Source organism: Lates calcarifer, linkage group LG20, assembly GCF_001640805.2.
Source record: "Lates calcarifer isolate ASB-BC8 linkage group LG20, TLL_Latcal_v3, whole genome shotgun sequence".
In the NCBI taxonomy this organism is placed as follows: Eukaryota; Metazoa; Chordata; class Actinopteri; family Centropomidae; genus Lates; species Lates calcarifer.
Window position 1 is genome coordinate 8,692,034 of NC_066852.1, and position 13,760 is coordinate 8,705,793.

At 44.0% G+C, this 13,760-nt stretch overlaps 1 protein-coding gene across 3 annotated transcripts in view; it reads left to right on the forward strand.

The window, feature by feature from the left end:
* The window catches only part of fam222ba (family with sequence similarity 222 member Ba), a 29,069-nt gene that overhangs the window by 10,131 nt on the left and 5,178 nt on the right, over positions 1–13,760 (forward strand). For all 3 annotated transcript variants that reach the window (XM_018692107.2, XM_018692108.2, XM_018692109.1), the window contains exon 2: positions 9,263–9,390. In XM_018692107.2, the coding sequence (XP_018547623.1) occupies positions 9,309–9,390 (82 nt within the window). In that variant the 5' untranslated portion in view covers positions 9,263–9,308. The remainder of the gene's footprint in view (positions 1–9,262; positions 9,391–13,760) is intronic.

Consider the following 13,760-nt stretch of genomic DNA (forward strand, 5'->3'; position numbering starts at 1 on the left):
GGCAAAAAATTTGCTGCTGGGTGCATTAATGCGGTGTTCAATGGCATAGACCTTTGAGCATGCCTCATCAGTCTTGAATCATTGGACGGCCGCAGGAGATCTGTATGAGCAGACATGATGCAAGAACGCAAGAGAGAGAGTGATAGGAGAAGGAGTTTTTATCAGCTGGGCTAACTCTATTACTCATATGACTCTATCTCACCGGTACAGACTAGACTAAGAGATTGAATATTTTGATTTAAGATTTATGTATTCAGGACTATCCACACACACACACACACACACACACACAGAGTCTACCACTGTCTGCCTCTGTCAATATGATACATGTGTTCAATACCTATATTAACACTGAAACTAAACTTTTTCAGAGCCATAAAATTGTATAATATATTTACAAAATATGATATATAAAACAGTCTAAAATTGGCAAAATTTTCAGGAAAAATCAGAACTACTTGACAAAAAGAATAAGTAGCTGCGATGACAAGTCTGACCAGACATTTGATGCTGGCTTTCAGTGTTTGACAGTTTTTGATACTGGGTTGCAAAATCAGCGCATTTCTGTCTGAAAAGTGTTGTGGTTCAATACACAGCTGCTGAAATGAATCTTAATCCACCCAAAACTGGGGTCAGTGGCAAAAATAGAATTATTTAGTTGGGGGATATGAGATGTTGGTTGGGATGTGCGGTTTCACAAATAACATCACAGCCTCTGTGCTAAAGATGCAAACCAAACTGTTAAATCAGTAATTTGATAATCATAAGATGGTGCTGTGGTTGTTGTTGTTGTGTTTGTTTTGGTGTTGTGGTGACTGCTTTCTCCGTATATAAAACCGGTACCTGTGTAGGAGTATAAAATTCTGGTGCCATGACAACACCAGTACACAGTGTGTGTAGGCTCACAGTCAGACAGGCAGACAGACAGAGGGGCCCTGCAAGCCTGGGAGGGCCAGATGTTCCCATGCAGACACGGACGTGAGATGTTTGCCACGCCAGGCCTGTGTTTGCCTGGCTCTCCACAGAGTCACAGGCTGGCTGCCCGTTGCCCCCGAGCTGGTGTCTGCTAGGGAAAAGAGCTGGGGGTGGAGAGGTGCTCACATATACACAGGAGATGAAGAAGAGACCACAAATGTCTTGTGTTTCGCCAGGGGCAAAAGGAACAAATCTCACACAACCCTGTCCGGTGCAGAAAGATCTCTTTTATTCCTCGGCTGGTCTCTAGGTGCGAAGGGGACTCATTTGGTCTCACTTGAGGCCAGACTGAATGTCAGAGCTGCCATGGAGGCGGCTGACCTTACCAACCTTCCATAGACACAGGATGGAGACAGATCAGCTTTTATTGAACACATACACCGCAGGGTTTGAAATTGTTATGTAGGGATTTGTGTTTGACTTGTATGACTGCACTTCTCAATACGGCAGAATATTTTCACCAGTTCTGTGCATCACATCCCCTTAGACACGCATCTAAATTAATCCACTCTTGCTAACTGAACCAATGCACTTCAAAAGAATCTTAGTGAGAGCTATTTCTTTGGCCTGTCACAAGACCTTTATAAACTAACAGTAAGAAATTAAACTGGATAAAATAACAGTGTTAAAGATGAAGCTGTGGTTCACTAAAATTCTTTTGGGGGGCAGTGTTTATAAATAATTGAGTGGCCCTGAGTTATTACAGCATCTAAATTCTTAAAATTGATGGTATTCTTACAGATGTAGACGCTGCTTACACTTTCAATATCTCACAAGTCACAGTTAAGCTATTAAGGTGTCTAAAGCAATAGTGTGTGGCATTTGAGTAGTATGGCAACATTAAATAAGAAGACTAACGGTAAATGAAATTGTGTTTTTAGTGAAGAATAGTAAAAGCTTGAATTGTTTGAGTGAGTTCTCCTACAGGGTTGGACCAGGCATAAGTCTAATTAAGGTTTTTTCTTTATATATGTGTGTGTGTGTGTATGTGTGTTGGTATATATATATATATACAGCTCTTATGGGACAGAGGGCAGTTAGTATAATGGCACAGTGGATAAATCTCTCGCAGTGGCCCTGTGCAACACTGGAAGCTGGTTTTGTGCGTTAAGCCCTTTTAGGATGATTTGTGAGAGTCAGCGCCTGCACAGTTTTGCCTAGCAGAGCTGCTCTGACCCCCCCCCCTTAAATCAGCCCAGCCACACTCACAAACAGGCCAGGGCTGGTTAGTGCTGGGTCAGTGATATGGGTCTGGGTGGGACAAACAAGAGAGACTTAACTTTCTTTGTTAAACACAGCGTATATGTCAATATGAAGGCACTGGTAACACAAGAGGAAGTCATTATTCCGGCAGGGGAAAATCATTGGTGTATACTTCATGTGCTTGTGTGTAGTTTCCTATGCATGTTCTTTGTGTGTGTGTATATATATATATATATATATACACACACACACTCACACACACATATATATATATATATATACCTGTGTGAGAGAGATAGAGAGATGGGGGAACAGCTGCATTGATTTGGTTTTGTTTGCTGAGTACTCAGAGCAGAAATGTAAGCCGTGGGAACACCTGGAGAGGGGAAAATGGGAGAAGAGGTGGTGGTGGTGTCAGCTCTGCTATTGGCTCTGTACCAAGCATACATGCATGCACGCACACACACACACACACACACAAAATGTACACCTCTGGTGTGTGAGGGTAGCCTAGGATCCCAATCAGCAGCACTTAACAAAGCTTTCCTCTTTCTCCCTTTAATCGCAGGCTCAATTTGTCACTGGGGTGTCCAATTTCTGATAAGCGCTTTGACTGAGAGTCGCGAGGTGGGTGTGGGGAAGAACACAAAATGGATGCACCTGCTAACAAATGAAATCAAACCACTCCATCTTCATTTCCCCTTTTTCCGCCAGCTGGAACAATGCTGCCGCGCTTTAGCTATCAGCACATTGAGTTATATCCCACTAACCAGGCAGAAGGCCTTGCTGACTTACAGTCAAATAGTTAGAAAGGGCTCATAAGTCTACTTTTAAACCTGAGATGGGCCACTCGGCCCAGTTTCAGACCTGATGGAAGTTACCTGTACAGCTAATTGTATTTTCAGAAGGATTATTTTGTAGAAGCTGGGGAATGTAGGTTCTTGTCAATTTGTCTACACTGCAAGAGATGTAATTCTGAATACATATATCTTTGTATGTTGAATATCATTGCAGTAGATCAGTTCAGTTCAAATATGCTTATCTGTTTGTTTAGGTTTCTTCATTGTGCCTGTACCACAGCTATGTGATTTATAACTGAGCATTCACACAAGGATGCAATTTGAAAAAATAGCTGCCTTAGGTTTGATGTCTATCACTGCACATACTCTGACACACAGAGATAGCAGATTTACGGTACTTTTGTATCTGTATATCTGTGTTTGCTCTAATCATGCCATCCAAGTCCTGTACCAAACCCCAGAGTCTGGCATTTGACATGGCAGCATGTGACTCAGTGCATTGTTGTCTGGTGTGATATGGGTATATGTGAAGATAAAACAGATGTGGTGGCACCACTGAGGAGATGAAAGGAGCAGTGTTGATGTCATATGTATGAGCGCCATCTCTGAGGTGGCTCAAGTCTCTCCAGAAGATAAAGAGTCTTTCCCGCGGTGCTCATCTGCATGCCTGTGCTTCTCAGTGTTTTCCCAACATTGTCATCTGTTAAATCAAAAACTCCAAGCTAGTGTAGTGTGGCTAGAGGGATGGCAATGTTGGTCTTTTGGTCGAAAGTGGTGGACCAGCAAGTGGCTAACCAATTTGGTCCAGACTGAAATATCTCAACAATAATTGTCATGACTTTTTGTACAGACATGGTCCCCACAAGATGAATCTTTATGATTTTGATGATCCCTTGACTTTGGCACCACCAGCGGGTCAAAGTTTTCTTTAGCCATCTAGTGAAACATTTCAAGATCTACTGGATAGATTGGCACAAAATTTTTTTATCAGATATTAATTGATCATATGATGTATCTTAATGACTCTGGTGGTCCTCTGACATCTCTGCTTTAAGTGAAATGTCACAGCTGTGATGGATTGCCGTGGAATTTTGGGGGAAAAATCATGTTCCTCTCAGGATGAACCATAATAACTTTGGTCAACACTTTGCAGATACCTACAAAAGTAATGAAATTCCCATGGCAGTAGCCACACTAGAGAGCTGGATAGCTTACCTTACATTTGCTTCCATGCCTAACTATCTAGTCAAACAGTTTTAATTGCAGTGCTGAGTAAGAAAAGGCCCAGCTTCTGTACATTGTCATGGATGATTTCAGAGCAACCTCTGATTAATTTGACTCATTTCATGTGTTAATCATTAATTAGTATGAGATTTACTAAGAATGAAAGTAAATCAAATCCAATCTCTCGAGCAGCTTCATGAGATCCTCACTTTTTTCTTTCACAACATGTCAGATCTTTTTTATTTTTCTACCTCAAGTGGTTTAAGAGTGTCATGTCTGAAAGTAGGCTGGCTTTTTCCTCACTGAGGCATGCCCAGCCTCTGGCTGCACTCTGGATGGATATTCAGCAGATAAATAAATAACTAGGCTGGCACCCCTCACTTTGGATCCCCTCTGTTGGCAGGCCATCCACACTGCATTTTCTATCAGGTGTAAACATGTCTGTCAAACGGCACAGCCAGGGGCCCCGGCATTTTGGCATTCATGACGCCACGCATGCGGTGCTGCCAGCACTTTCTGTCTGCCTGCCTGACCTTGGCCAGGCTTGACATGACTGAGCACACTTAGTTCTACCTTCCACATTTGAGAAGCCAAGTGGGCTTAAGTGGCTGTTAGTGAAACTGACCCCAAGTTGAAGAATGGACCTTGGCTGGCTGTCCTCACAGCGCTGACGTGGTGGATGGGTAATGTACATGACATAGCTCTGGCAGAGATAGCCAGGCCACGCCAGGACACTCACTGCCTGATATCTTCTCATCTCGCCACCATTACTGTCATCTTCCCCACTGTGAGCAGCCATGGACGTCATCCAAGAGGCTGTGCCACAGGCTCCAAACCACTGATGTAAAGACAAGACAGGAGGAATGAGGTCACTCTGATAAGAAGAGGCCACGTGCTTTGAAAGTGCGCTTCCTTTTCTTAGTTTCATGGTACACAGCTCATCTAAGAGCTTGTGTTCTCGTTGTGAAGCCAACGTTCCGTATCTGACACGTATGCAAAGATTTATCCGATCCAGCTGTGGACTATGCATTATTCTAGGGGCATGCTGTCTCTTTTCACTCCATATCCACCATCTCACCTTAGGGAACTGTCACTTTTTCATCAGTTAGTTACTTAGTGTTCATACAGCCTCCCAGCTCTTCTGCAGACCGCTCCCTCTCTCTAAAGAAGAGTAGTTTCAAGTAGCTGTCTTCCTCTCTCCCACACTACTGCAGCAGTTTCCTTGTTTGACAGTTTTATCCCTGACACACTGTCTCTCGCATCTTGGAAACCACTATTTTATAGACTCTCCGTTTGTGTGCAAGTTTGGTTTGGGGTGGTTATCTTCTCTTCATTTTCACCGTCCGCTCACTATCGTGGCCATCTCCCTCTCTCTCGCCCTTTCTCTTTTGGTGTGAGATAACACTCTGGGTTGATGGGGTGGTCTGTGCTGACTGAAAAAGCAAACGGCCTGTCCCAAACGCCTCGGGACGTGCTGGAATCATCAAGATCCATTGTGTGAGACTGCGAACCAGCCTGTCCTAGCCTAACATGCTCGTGGCCCTCCGCTAGCAGCAGAAATCCTTTTCTACCTCTGTTGTTGGTAAAGCCTGATGGGCTAATGAAGGCCATACCAACATGTTATTTCTTTCTAACATGCTCAAGAGCCAAGGCTTTTTCCCCCTTTCTTTTGACAGAATGCTCTGGCTTGGTATTCAAGGGTAAAAAGCTGTTCTCTTCTTCCTGCTCCTTTTCTTTCTTTACCTCCTATTCAGAGACTCTGCTTGCAAAGAAAAGTAATTTCACTCTCTCTGTCCCTGAGAGAATCAACACTGAAGTTGCATTGAATTTCCACTGCAACATTTTTTCTTGGCTCTATTTCAGACCCATAACCTGGGGGTAAACATGCAATTAAAATAACAGCAGCCTGCTTTCTCCTCCACTCTCCTCTCCCTTAGCCATTAGCCCAAGCCATGTACAACATGGTGACTTGGTTCTCCTAATTGCTTCTGCTTTTAATTGGTATAGTAAAGCTGCAAATATTCAGCCAACAAGCAAACATTCTTTCTCACCTTGTTTTTTTTTTTTTGTTTTTTTTTTTTTTAATTCTTTATAGTTTTTCTCCGCTAATATTTTTGTATGCCAATTCTCCTAATGAGCTTATTTTTAGAGCACAATCCTCGCTTTTCCTCATGCATTACTACTGGTAGATATTTTAATAGACAATTTCCTATGCAGTTAGCCTGATGCTATTCCCAAATTTCTAACAAATGCAGATTGTGGTTATTGATCAAAGCATTCTGCACATAAATGCAGTCAGCTGGTCTAATTTCTTAAATGGCTTCCTTCCTTCTTCTCTTTGTCACACTTTTTTTTAAACTTTCAGATGGCTTTCTTCTTCTCCTTCCCCACTGAGGAATGAATAGAAAATATAGGTCAGCTTTTATGGGAGCAATTTGACACATGACACAAGCCATGTGCATCACTTGCGCAAGTCCTGCTTTGTCTGCTCGCCTTTATTTGTCTATAATGAAAGCCACACAGTTATTCACACACTTTTATTACGGTTCTATAAGTAGTTGGTGGAGACTTGCCGAGTCACGGGGGCCCCCCTAATACTCTGAGAACCCCGTGGTGTCTGTCTGCATGGGGCTGATAGTGTGAGACGCCTGGCTAAACTCCACCAAGCCAATCCCTGCTCCACAAGCCTGCCCAGTTGGCTCGACTGGGCCCTCACAGACTCAACTTTGTTTCCACTCAGGACAGGAGGGGCTGCGTCTCTATATCACAAAGGCTACTAAGCCATTAGGGTAGACACCTACTTGCCAAGATGGATGGATGGCTGGAGGGTCAAGCCCACGTCCAGACCTGGCTAAACCCCCTGCCTGGTGGTCAGAGGGTAATTAAAACTCAGCAGCTGAGCTAGGCACCTCCAACGTTAGTGAGCTCAGTTCCTGTCTGGACTTAGACCCTGTCAGGTGTAGTCATCCTGCTCCTGATACAAATAGTGTAATGTGTTGAAAAAAAAAAAGCCTGTGTGGGGGAGTTTGCCTTTGTAGAAAGCACCAGTGTTTGGCGTGTGATGTATATTTGAAGTCGCTGTGGCAGTGGTGCTGATAAGCGAGTCAGTAGACGTCAGGCTTCTGTCTGTTGGGCTTCATCTCCTCCTGCTCTGCGCTGTAAAGCAGAGTGTCAGCTGGGGCATTACCATAGGCTGACCTTTGCCGCTACACTCCCCACTGCACAGTTTTCTGACATTCAGGGGCGCTGTGGGGGAGGCAGGAAGGGGGTGAGCCGTTGGCCTGTTGGCTGTTTTTTGCCTGTAGTGTGTTGATGTGTGTGTTCTCATAACAAATGAACTGACAGTTTATGTTGATGTTTTTGTGTTTTTTTGTTTTTTTTCCCCCACAGCATTTCATTCTCCTGCCACCGTTTTGCTTTTGAAACCCCTAGCAAAGACACTGTTGTATTTGATATTTAGTTTTCCTCCACCCCAAACCTGCCTGTTGTCAAAGAGATTGCTGTTATCTTTGTGTGAAATCTTGGCACCCTGATAAATGAGAGAGGGCTGGAAATCTTGCCTGCTGACATCAAGGCGCTATGTACCTAAAATCCTTCCAAGGCCGAGGGAAAAGAATAACATATCAGGCCAATTAAAGTTAATGCATGGTGACACGCTGAATCGAGGGCAGGGATTGCTGCCATATGGCGGTCCAGGCTGTAAATCAGAAAGCAGGGGAAAGGGAGAAGGATGAGAGGAGTGGGAGGCTGGGCAACAGAAAGGGTGACGCAGCATCAGCGGCACAAAACACCCCCAAAATCCTCAGATCTGTTTCAAGACTGCTGCTCCGCCACCCACCAGTCTCCCCCCTCTCTCTACCCTTTTCTCCTTTCCTCTCCCTCGCCCCCCGCTGCCCTGCCCCTGCAGCACCCTAAGGTGCAACGCTCTCAGGTATCTGTGTAGAACTGGCAGCTTCATTAAGGCTTGTTTTTTCTCCTCTCACTGGGAGGATTTAAATGAGCTGTCATCCTGACCTTTTTGAGCTCCTGCTTTTTAAAGCGAGTTCAGGCACCCCACCACCCCAAACCTGCCACCCGTCTTTCTCTCTTTCCACCTTTCTCTCTTGCTTTGTCACTCTTTCCTCCACTTGTCTCTTCTCCCCGCAGGGGGGGAAGACACTTTTAAGCCATCACCCTGCGGCAGACAGGCATGCCAAGGTTGTTTTGTGGGTAATTGCCTCTCTCATAGACGCTGTTTGTCTGTGCACACTTGCCGCCCTCTTCTGATGCCACACAGCAAAAGGGGAGGGCGCGGACTCTGTAGACTTAATTTGCTCCCTGACTGTTCTTCAGTGCTGATTAAGCAAGCATCTGTGGTGTTTTGAATACAGCAGTAAGCCAAGTGGAGCATGGCTAACGTTTTCTCCCTCTCTATTACATCAGGTTATTGCACAAAGTGGCAGGCATTTATTGGAGCTGTAGCCCTGTTTATTCATTTCTTTTCCACCACATCCTGAGCCGGCTCCATTGTTTAATGTCCCCAAAATAAAGGCCTCTTTGAGGTCTAGAGGACTGCAGTATCGATCAGAGACTCACTAACTTGTCAGCTCCAGGCATCTTGAGTGTGTTCTTTTCGAGTGTACAGGAGTCATTAATTTCCTCCGCCAAGGTCTGGTAGAGACGGAGAGGTAAAGTGCAGGTAGCAGGGTCCAACTAGCTGACTAACATGCAGGGCGAGGAGGAGGAGGAGGGACTGAGTCGATTTAAAGCTGCTAGCCCCTCAGGCCCAGTCTGCTAGTTTTACTTCAGCTGTTTGATGTTTAATTGAAGTTGTTATTGGCATCAAATGTCACCTTACCTGATGCTCCAGGTGTGAATCAGTTTCTAATTGAAAGGTAACTATGTCTCCCTCAGCCCGGTGCCTCCAGGGATCGGCCACAGAGTTCTATTAGTCCGGACCCAGCCACTGTATCGCCACGCACCATGTGCTGCCTTGCAGTTATGTCTGACTGCTGACCCCCACCCCCCCACCTCTCTCTCTCTCCCTCCCTCTCCCTCTCCCTCTCTCTCTCCCTCTGCAGTGTGAGGAGAAGTGTGTGTCCCATGTTGCATTAGTGTCTGTGTGAAATGCTGGCCTGTCTCCCGGGGCCAGGTGACCTCCCCCTCCAGCTTCTCCCCCACACGCAGATGAACACTGGACTTCAGAAATGTAAGTACGGATCTCAGCACGTACACACGCACACACACACACACACACACACACACACACACACTATTAACTTCCACCACCATCCCACACAATAAACCAAGCTGTTACAATTCTGCTGCCCGCCCCACGTCAGATCCCGATGCCAGCCCTGGCCTGGTTCTCTTCTGCAGCTCTGTGTTAAAACCAGAAAGAGAGAAAGAATATTTTTGTGCTCCAGGACCATAGATCTGTCTTCAAGGGAAATTAGGATGAACTGTGCCATTAATTTGCTGATGAACAGCAAACTAGCTCCCTTCCTCCCTCTCTCCCTCCCTCCCTCCCTCCCCTAAAGATCTGTCTGCCACCAGAGTGTGGTCCAGTATGCTTACTACAACACTACTGCCACATTCTCATGTTAGATCTGACCGTCTCAGTTACTTTTCACCATCAGGAAGATGTCACTTACTGTCAGACTCACAGACAGATTGTGGCTGAATGCTTTTGCCCTGATGATCTTGTAATGTGAGTGAGTTTAAGATGCAATCTGCTGCCCGGGTTTAACAGCAGACTAGTCAGAGCTGGCCCAGTTAATTCAATGTGTTAAAATTTTACAACTCAACTGCTGACAAACTTGGACTCTTCAGGCTGTGAGGGGCAGCAGCACAAATGGAGAGTTGAAGTCAGCAATCAGTCACGAGAACTGAGACTAATTGGCTCTGGAGGACATTAATGTATGACAAGATGATGAATGGGAGTAGCAATATAAGTCAGTATTATTGTCTTTCTGTTGTACCTGTTGTCTTTTCAGCCTGAACACATTTAAACTGACATTTCACAGTTTTTAAAAGTGCACATTATCATTTATTGCTTTTTATATACATTCAAATTCATGTATTCGTATGTTTTGTAACGATAGATATATATTGCTTCAATGATGCCTGCGTATATTCACACTTTATTGTATTGGCAAGCTTTTTAGATGTGCACAAAAGATCAATCACCTCCCAAACATTGATTATTTCCCATCCAGTTGGTCAGCTTTGTTTGTTTGATCAGTAAAAGTCTGTCTCCTTCTCCTCTTGCCTGTTCCTCTCTGAGAAGAAACTCAGCCCCAGCCTGACCCATTTCTGCAGCAATTTTTTTTTGTAAAATGCTCCAGCTCATCAAGACTGTAATTTCAGAATCACAGTAATCAGCCAACCCCCAGGAGATCAGTGAGCGTGAGGGAGTCTGCTAAGTGCCAGCGTCTGTTGCCTCACTCAGGCAGGCTTGTGACATGGTGCAGCCATCAGCTAGACTGTTTCTCTGCTCTTCCTTTATGTGACACACTAAGACACATCAGAGCACAAAGCACAACTGGAGTTCAATTGGTTTTTCTGTCCAACACTGTAATCCATTTCTGTGATGGAGCGTGCTTCCCACTGCATGGCCGTTCCTAGAGGTATAATTTCAATCATTTTTTTTTTTTATTCTCGTAATTTTTTCATAATACTTTTCCTTTTCATCTGCTCTTCAAAGTACTATTAACAGACATGGTGTTACATCAAAAGCCACAGAGCTGTATTTCATTTAGACTAAATCATTTTTATCAAAGTACCTCAGGAAAAAGGGAACACAAAAAAATCTGCACATTCTCAGGTTGCCGCCCTTGCGTGCCTGCAGGTTGTGCAGCTGTCATGTTTTGAGGCATTAGTTCCCTGTGCACTGCCACACAGCCAGAGCAAGGCCTGAGCCCTCAAGTAACACTGCTGTCTCGCTCCCGGCTATTCACAGGACTCATTGTCTCTCCAGAGCCCTGTCGTTTACCCAGCACGGAAGATAATTTGACAGTTTAACGCCATATGAGATGTGCTTGGCTGCTCTTAGGTTAAATTCATAGACTAGTTGTCACTTGAAATCTTTAGTCAATACTCTGTACTCTCTAGTTCCCACAAAAAAAGATACTGGAGAGATGGAGAGGTGGTTTACATAATTAGCTTTGATTTGTGTTCTCATTCACTTATCCTTGACCTCTATCCTTTCAGCTACTCAGCGTGCTCTACTGCTAAGTCTTGTGTTACAGAATCTTGTCTTTTGACCCCACCCCCCCCACCCCCATTTTCTAAGCGCTCCAGATCGCCGTCTTTCCTGCGGGTGAATCTGTGCATAGCAGAGTCATTTAAAGTTACGAGCTTGCAGGTTGCTGTCAGAGGCAAGGCCAGAGCAGCTGCTCTATTTATCATCAGGGAGTGACTGTGAACAGACGATGGTTGTGAAATGTAATGGCTATCGGAGGAGTAGATCAGGTACAGTAAGAGACAGTGGGTCATGAAGAAAACGGCTCATCCCCCAGGCAGGATGACTCAAGTGTCAGGAAGTGGCCCTTGGTCCTCAGTTCTTATAGGCAGAACAAACAGTGAGTGCAGCTGGACCACTTGGCTCATTTTCACATTTCAGTCCCTACTGAGATCAAAAGCAACCGTCTTTTCTTCCTCTGCATAATATTTTTCATTTTTCAAAGGTCTTGCAATGTTGATCTATCAGCATGTGGGATGCTCTGTTCAAAAGTCTGCAAAAGTGTAAGGAGGTTTCTTCATGTGAGAAACCAAAATCATGTCTAATTTGACACCGAAGCTTCAGACCTAATTTCCTGCTCTTGTGTGAAAATTGCAGTTTACAGCAGCATGAGCCCCTGCCCCCTGCTGCTTAAACCTTGTTCAATGAAAACAGTAGTTTGAATAAAAGAAACCCTAATTAGTGCCTGCTGACTGTGCACTTGTGTTCTAGCTAGCTAGCTAGCAGCGGGGTAATTAACGCATGGCCAGACTGGCCTCTTTCCCCCATTTCCCTCTCTGGGAACGTGCTTAGCTGGAGATCTGAGAGATGATACGCTTGTAGCCACCAGCAGCCGCCTACAAACTTCACTCAGATCCTCATTAACCCTCCCTTGATGCTTTAAGCTCTTCAACTAATCCAGGTTTCAGGTTAAGGTTGAAACGCTAATAAGCTACACTTGCTTACTAGAACACATAATAAACAGCTGCCAGGACCCTTGAACAGATGTAAACTGCAAGAGGTTGATTTTATCCACCGTTAGGGGAAACTACTCTAAACAATAATTTACCAATTTCATTACACATTTTACAGCAGTTCTGTTAAACTCTGTCTGATTTGCTTTTTTCCCCCCAAAAAATGCCCACCTAAGCTTTGTTAACAATGTATAATCCCTTTTCCAACTTAATGGATTGGTCAGTTTCCAGACATAGACATTGCTTTCTTTGCTATTTGCCCAAGTCTTACAACTTAAGTATAAAACTCATTATACAAGTGCCGGTGGCAAAGAAATAACACTGTTCCCAGTCACATGCCTGCTGCTGTTTTTCTTGCTTTAAGTGAATGCCATTTTTCTGTCTATCTTTAAAATAACACATTGTTTAATTTCCTGCAAATACCAACATAGGCCTAAACACACATTTATATTAATTTATCAGTCATGTCATGTATTAAATTAAACATATACATCGTGTTATCATCTCATTTTACACTAAACAAAGCCTGGTCATTTTTATTAGAAGGCAACTCTTCATCTCAGTCTTGCAGAGGTAAATCTGTCATTTGAACAGTTGGTGAAATAAGGTGTTAATCATTCGAGTCTGACCCCAAATTCAAAATCTGTGCAGAAACCAAAAGTATTTTTTTTCTCATTTGAAGCTGTTAAAGTGTTTTGATCAGTCAGTTTTGTGTGCTTATATTAATTACCCCCAGTGTACCCCTCCATGTCAGCTCAGTGTGTGTGTGTGTGTGTGTGTGTGTTCAGTGTGTATGTACCCTGATATCCTCCAGACAGATTGTCTGACACAAAGCTCTGACAGATGATGTTACATATAAAGTCACTGTGTTTTTTAACATTCATTCATGCTGTCCACAATCCCGATTTCATCCAGAAGATCTCATTCCGATGATAAAAGATGTTTTATTCATTGCAACAGCTGATGGTACTCTCTTCCCACCTACTCAGAAACCCTTTCTAGAGCTGCACTGACATGAGGTTTTGACAACAGTTGCAGAGGCTGTGCCAGAATCTTACAAGCACTAAATATATCTTGAATACTGATAGCAAACAAGTTGCCTTTATGTGTAGTTTTATTGCGTTTTATAGCTTAAGTGGTATGTATTGAATAGTAAATATAAACCACTGATACTGTGCTGGATAATTGTTAAAATCAAACCACCTTTGTATTTATTTTGTCGGTCTCTGTGTCACTATATGGAACATAATTTCCATCGAGGTCATTAATCATCACCTGTGTTTGACAGGTGAAGTCCATTCTCAGCATGTCTGTGCGCCTGTGTGTAAGTGTTCATTTATCTGTGTTTGCTTACCCTGGCATTTATTCATCGACAGACATTAG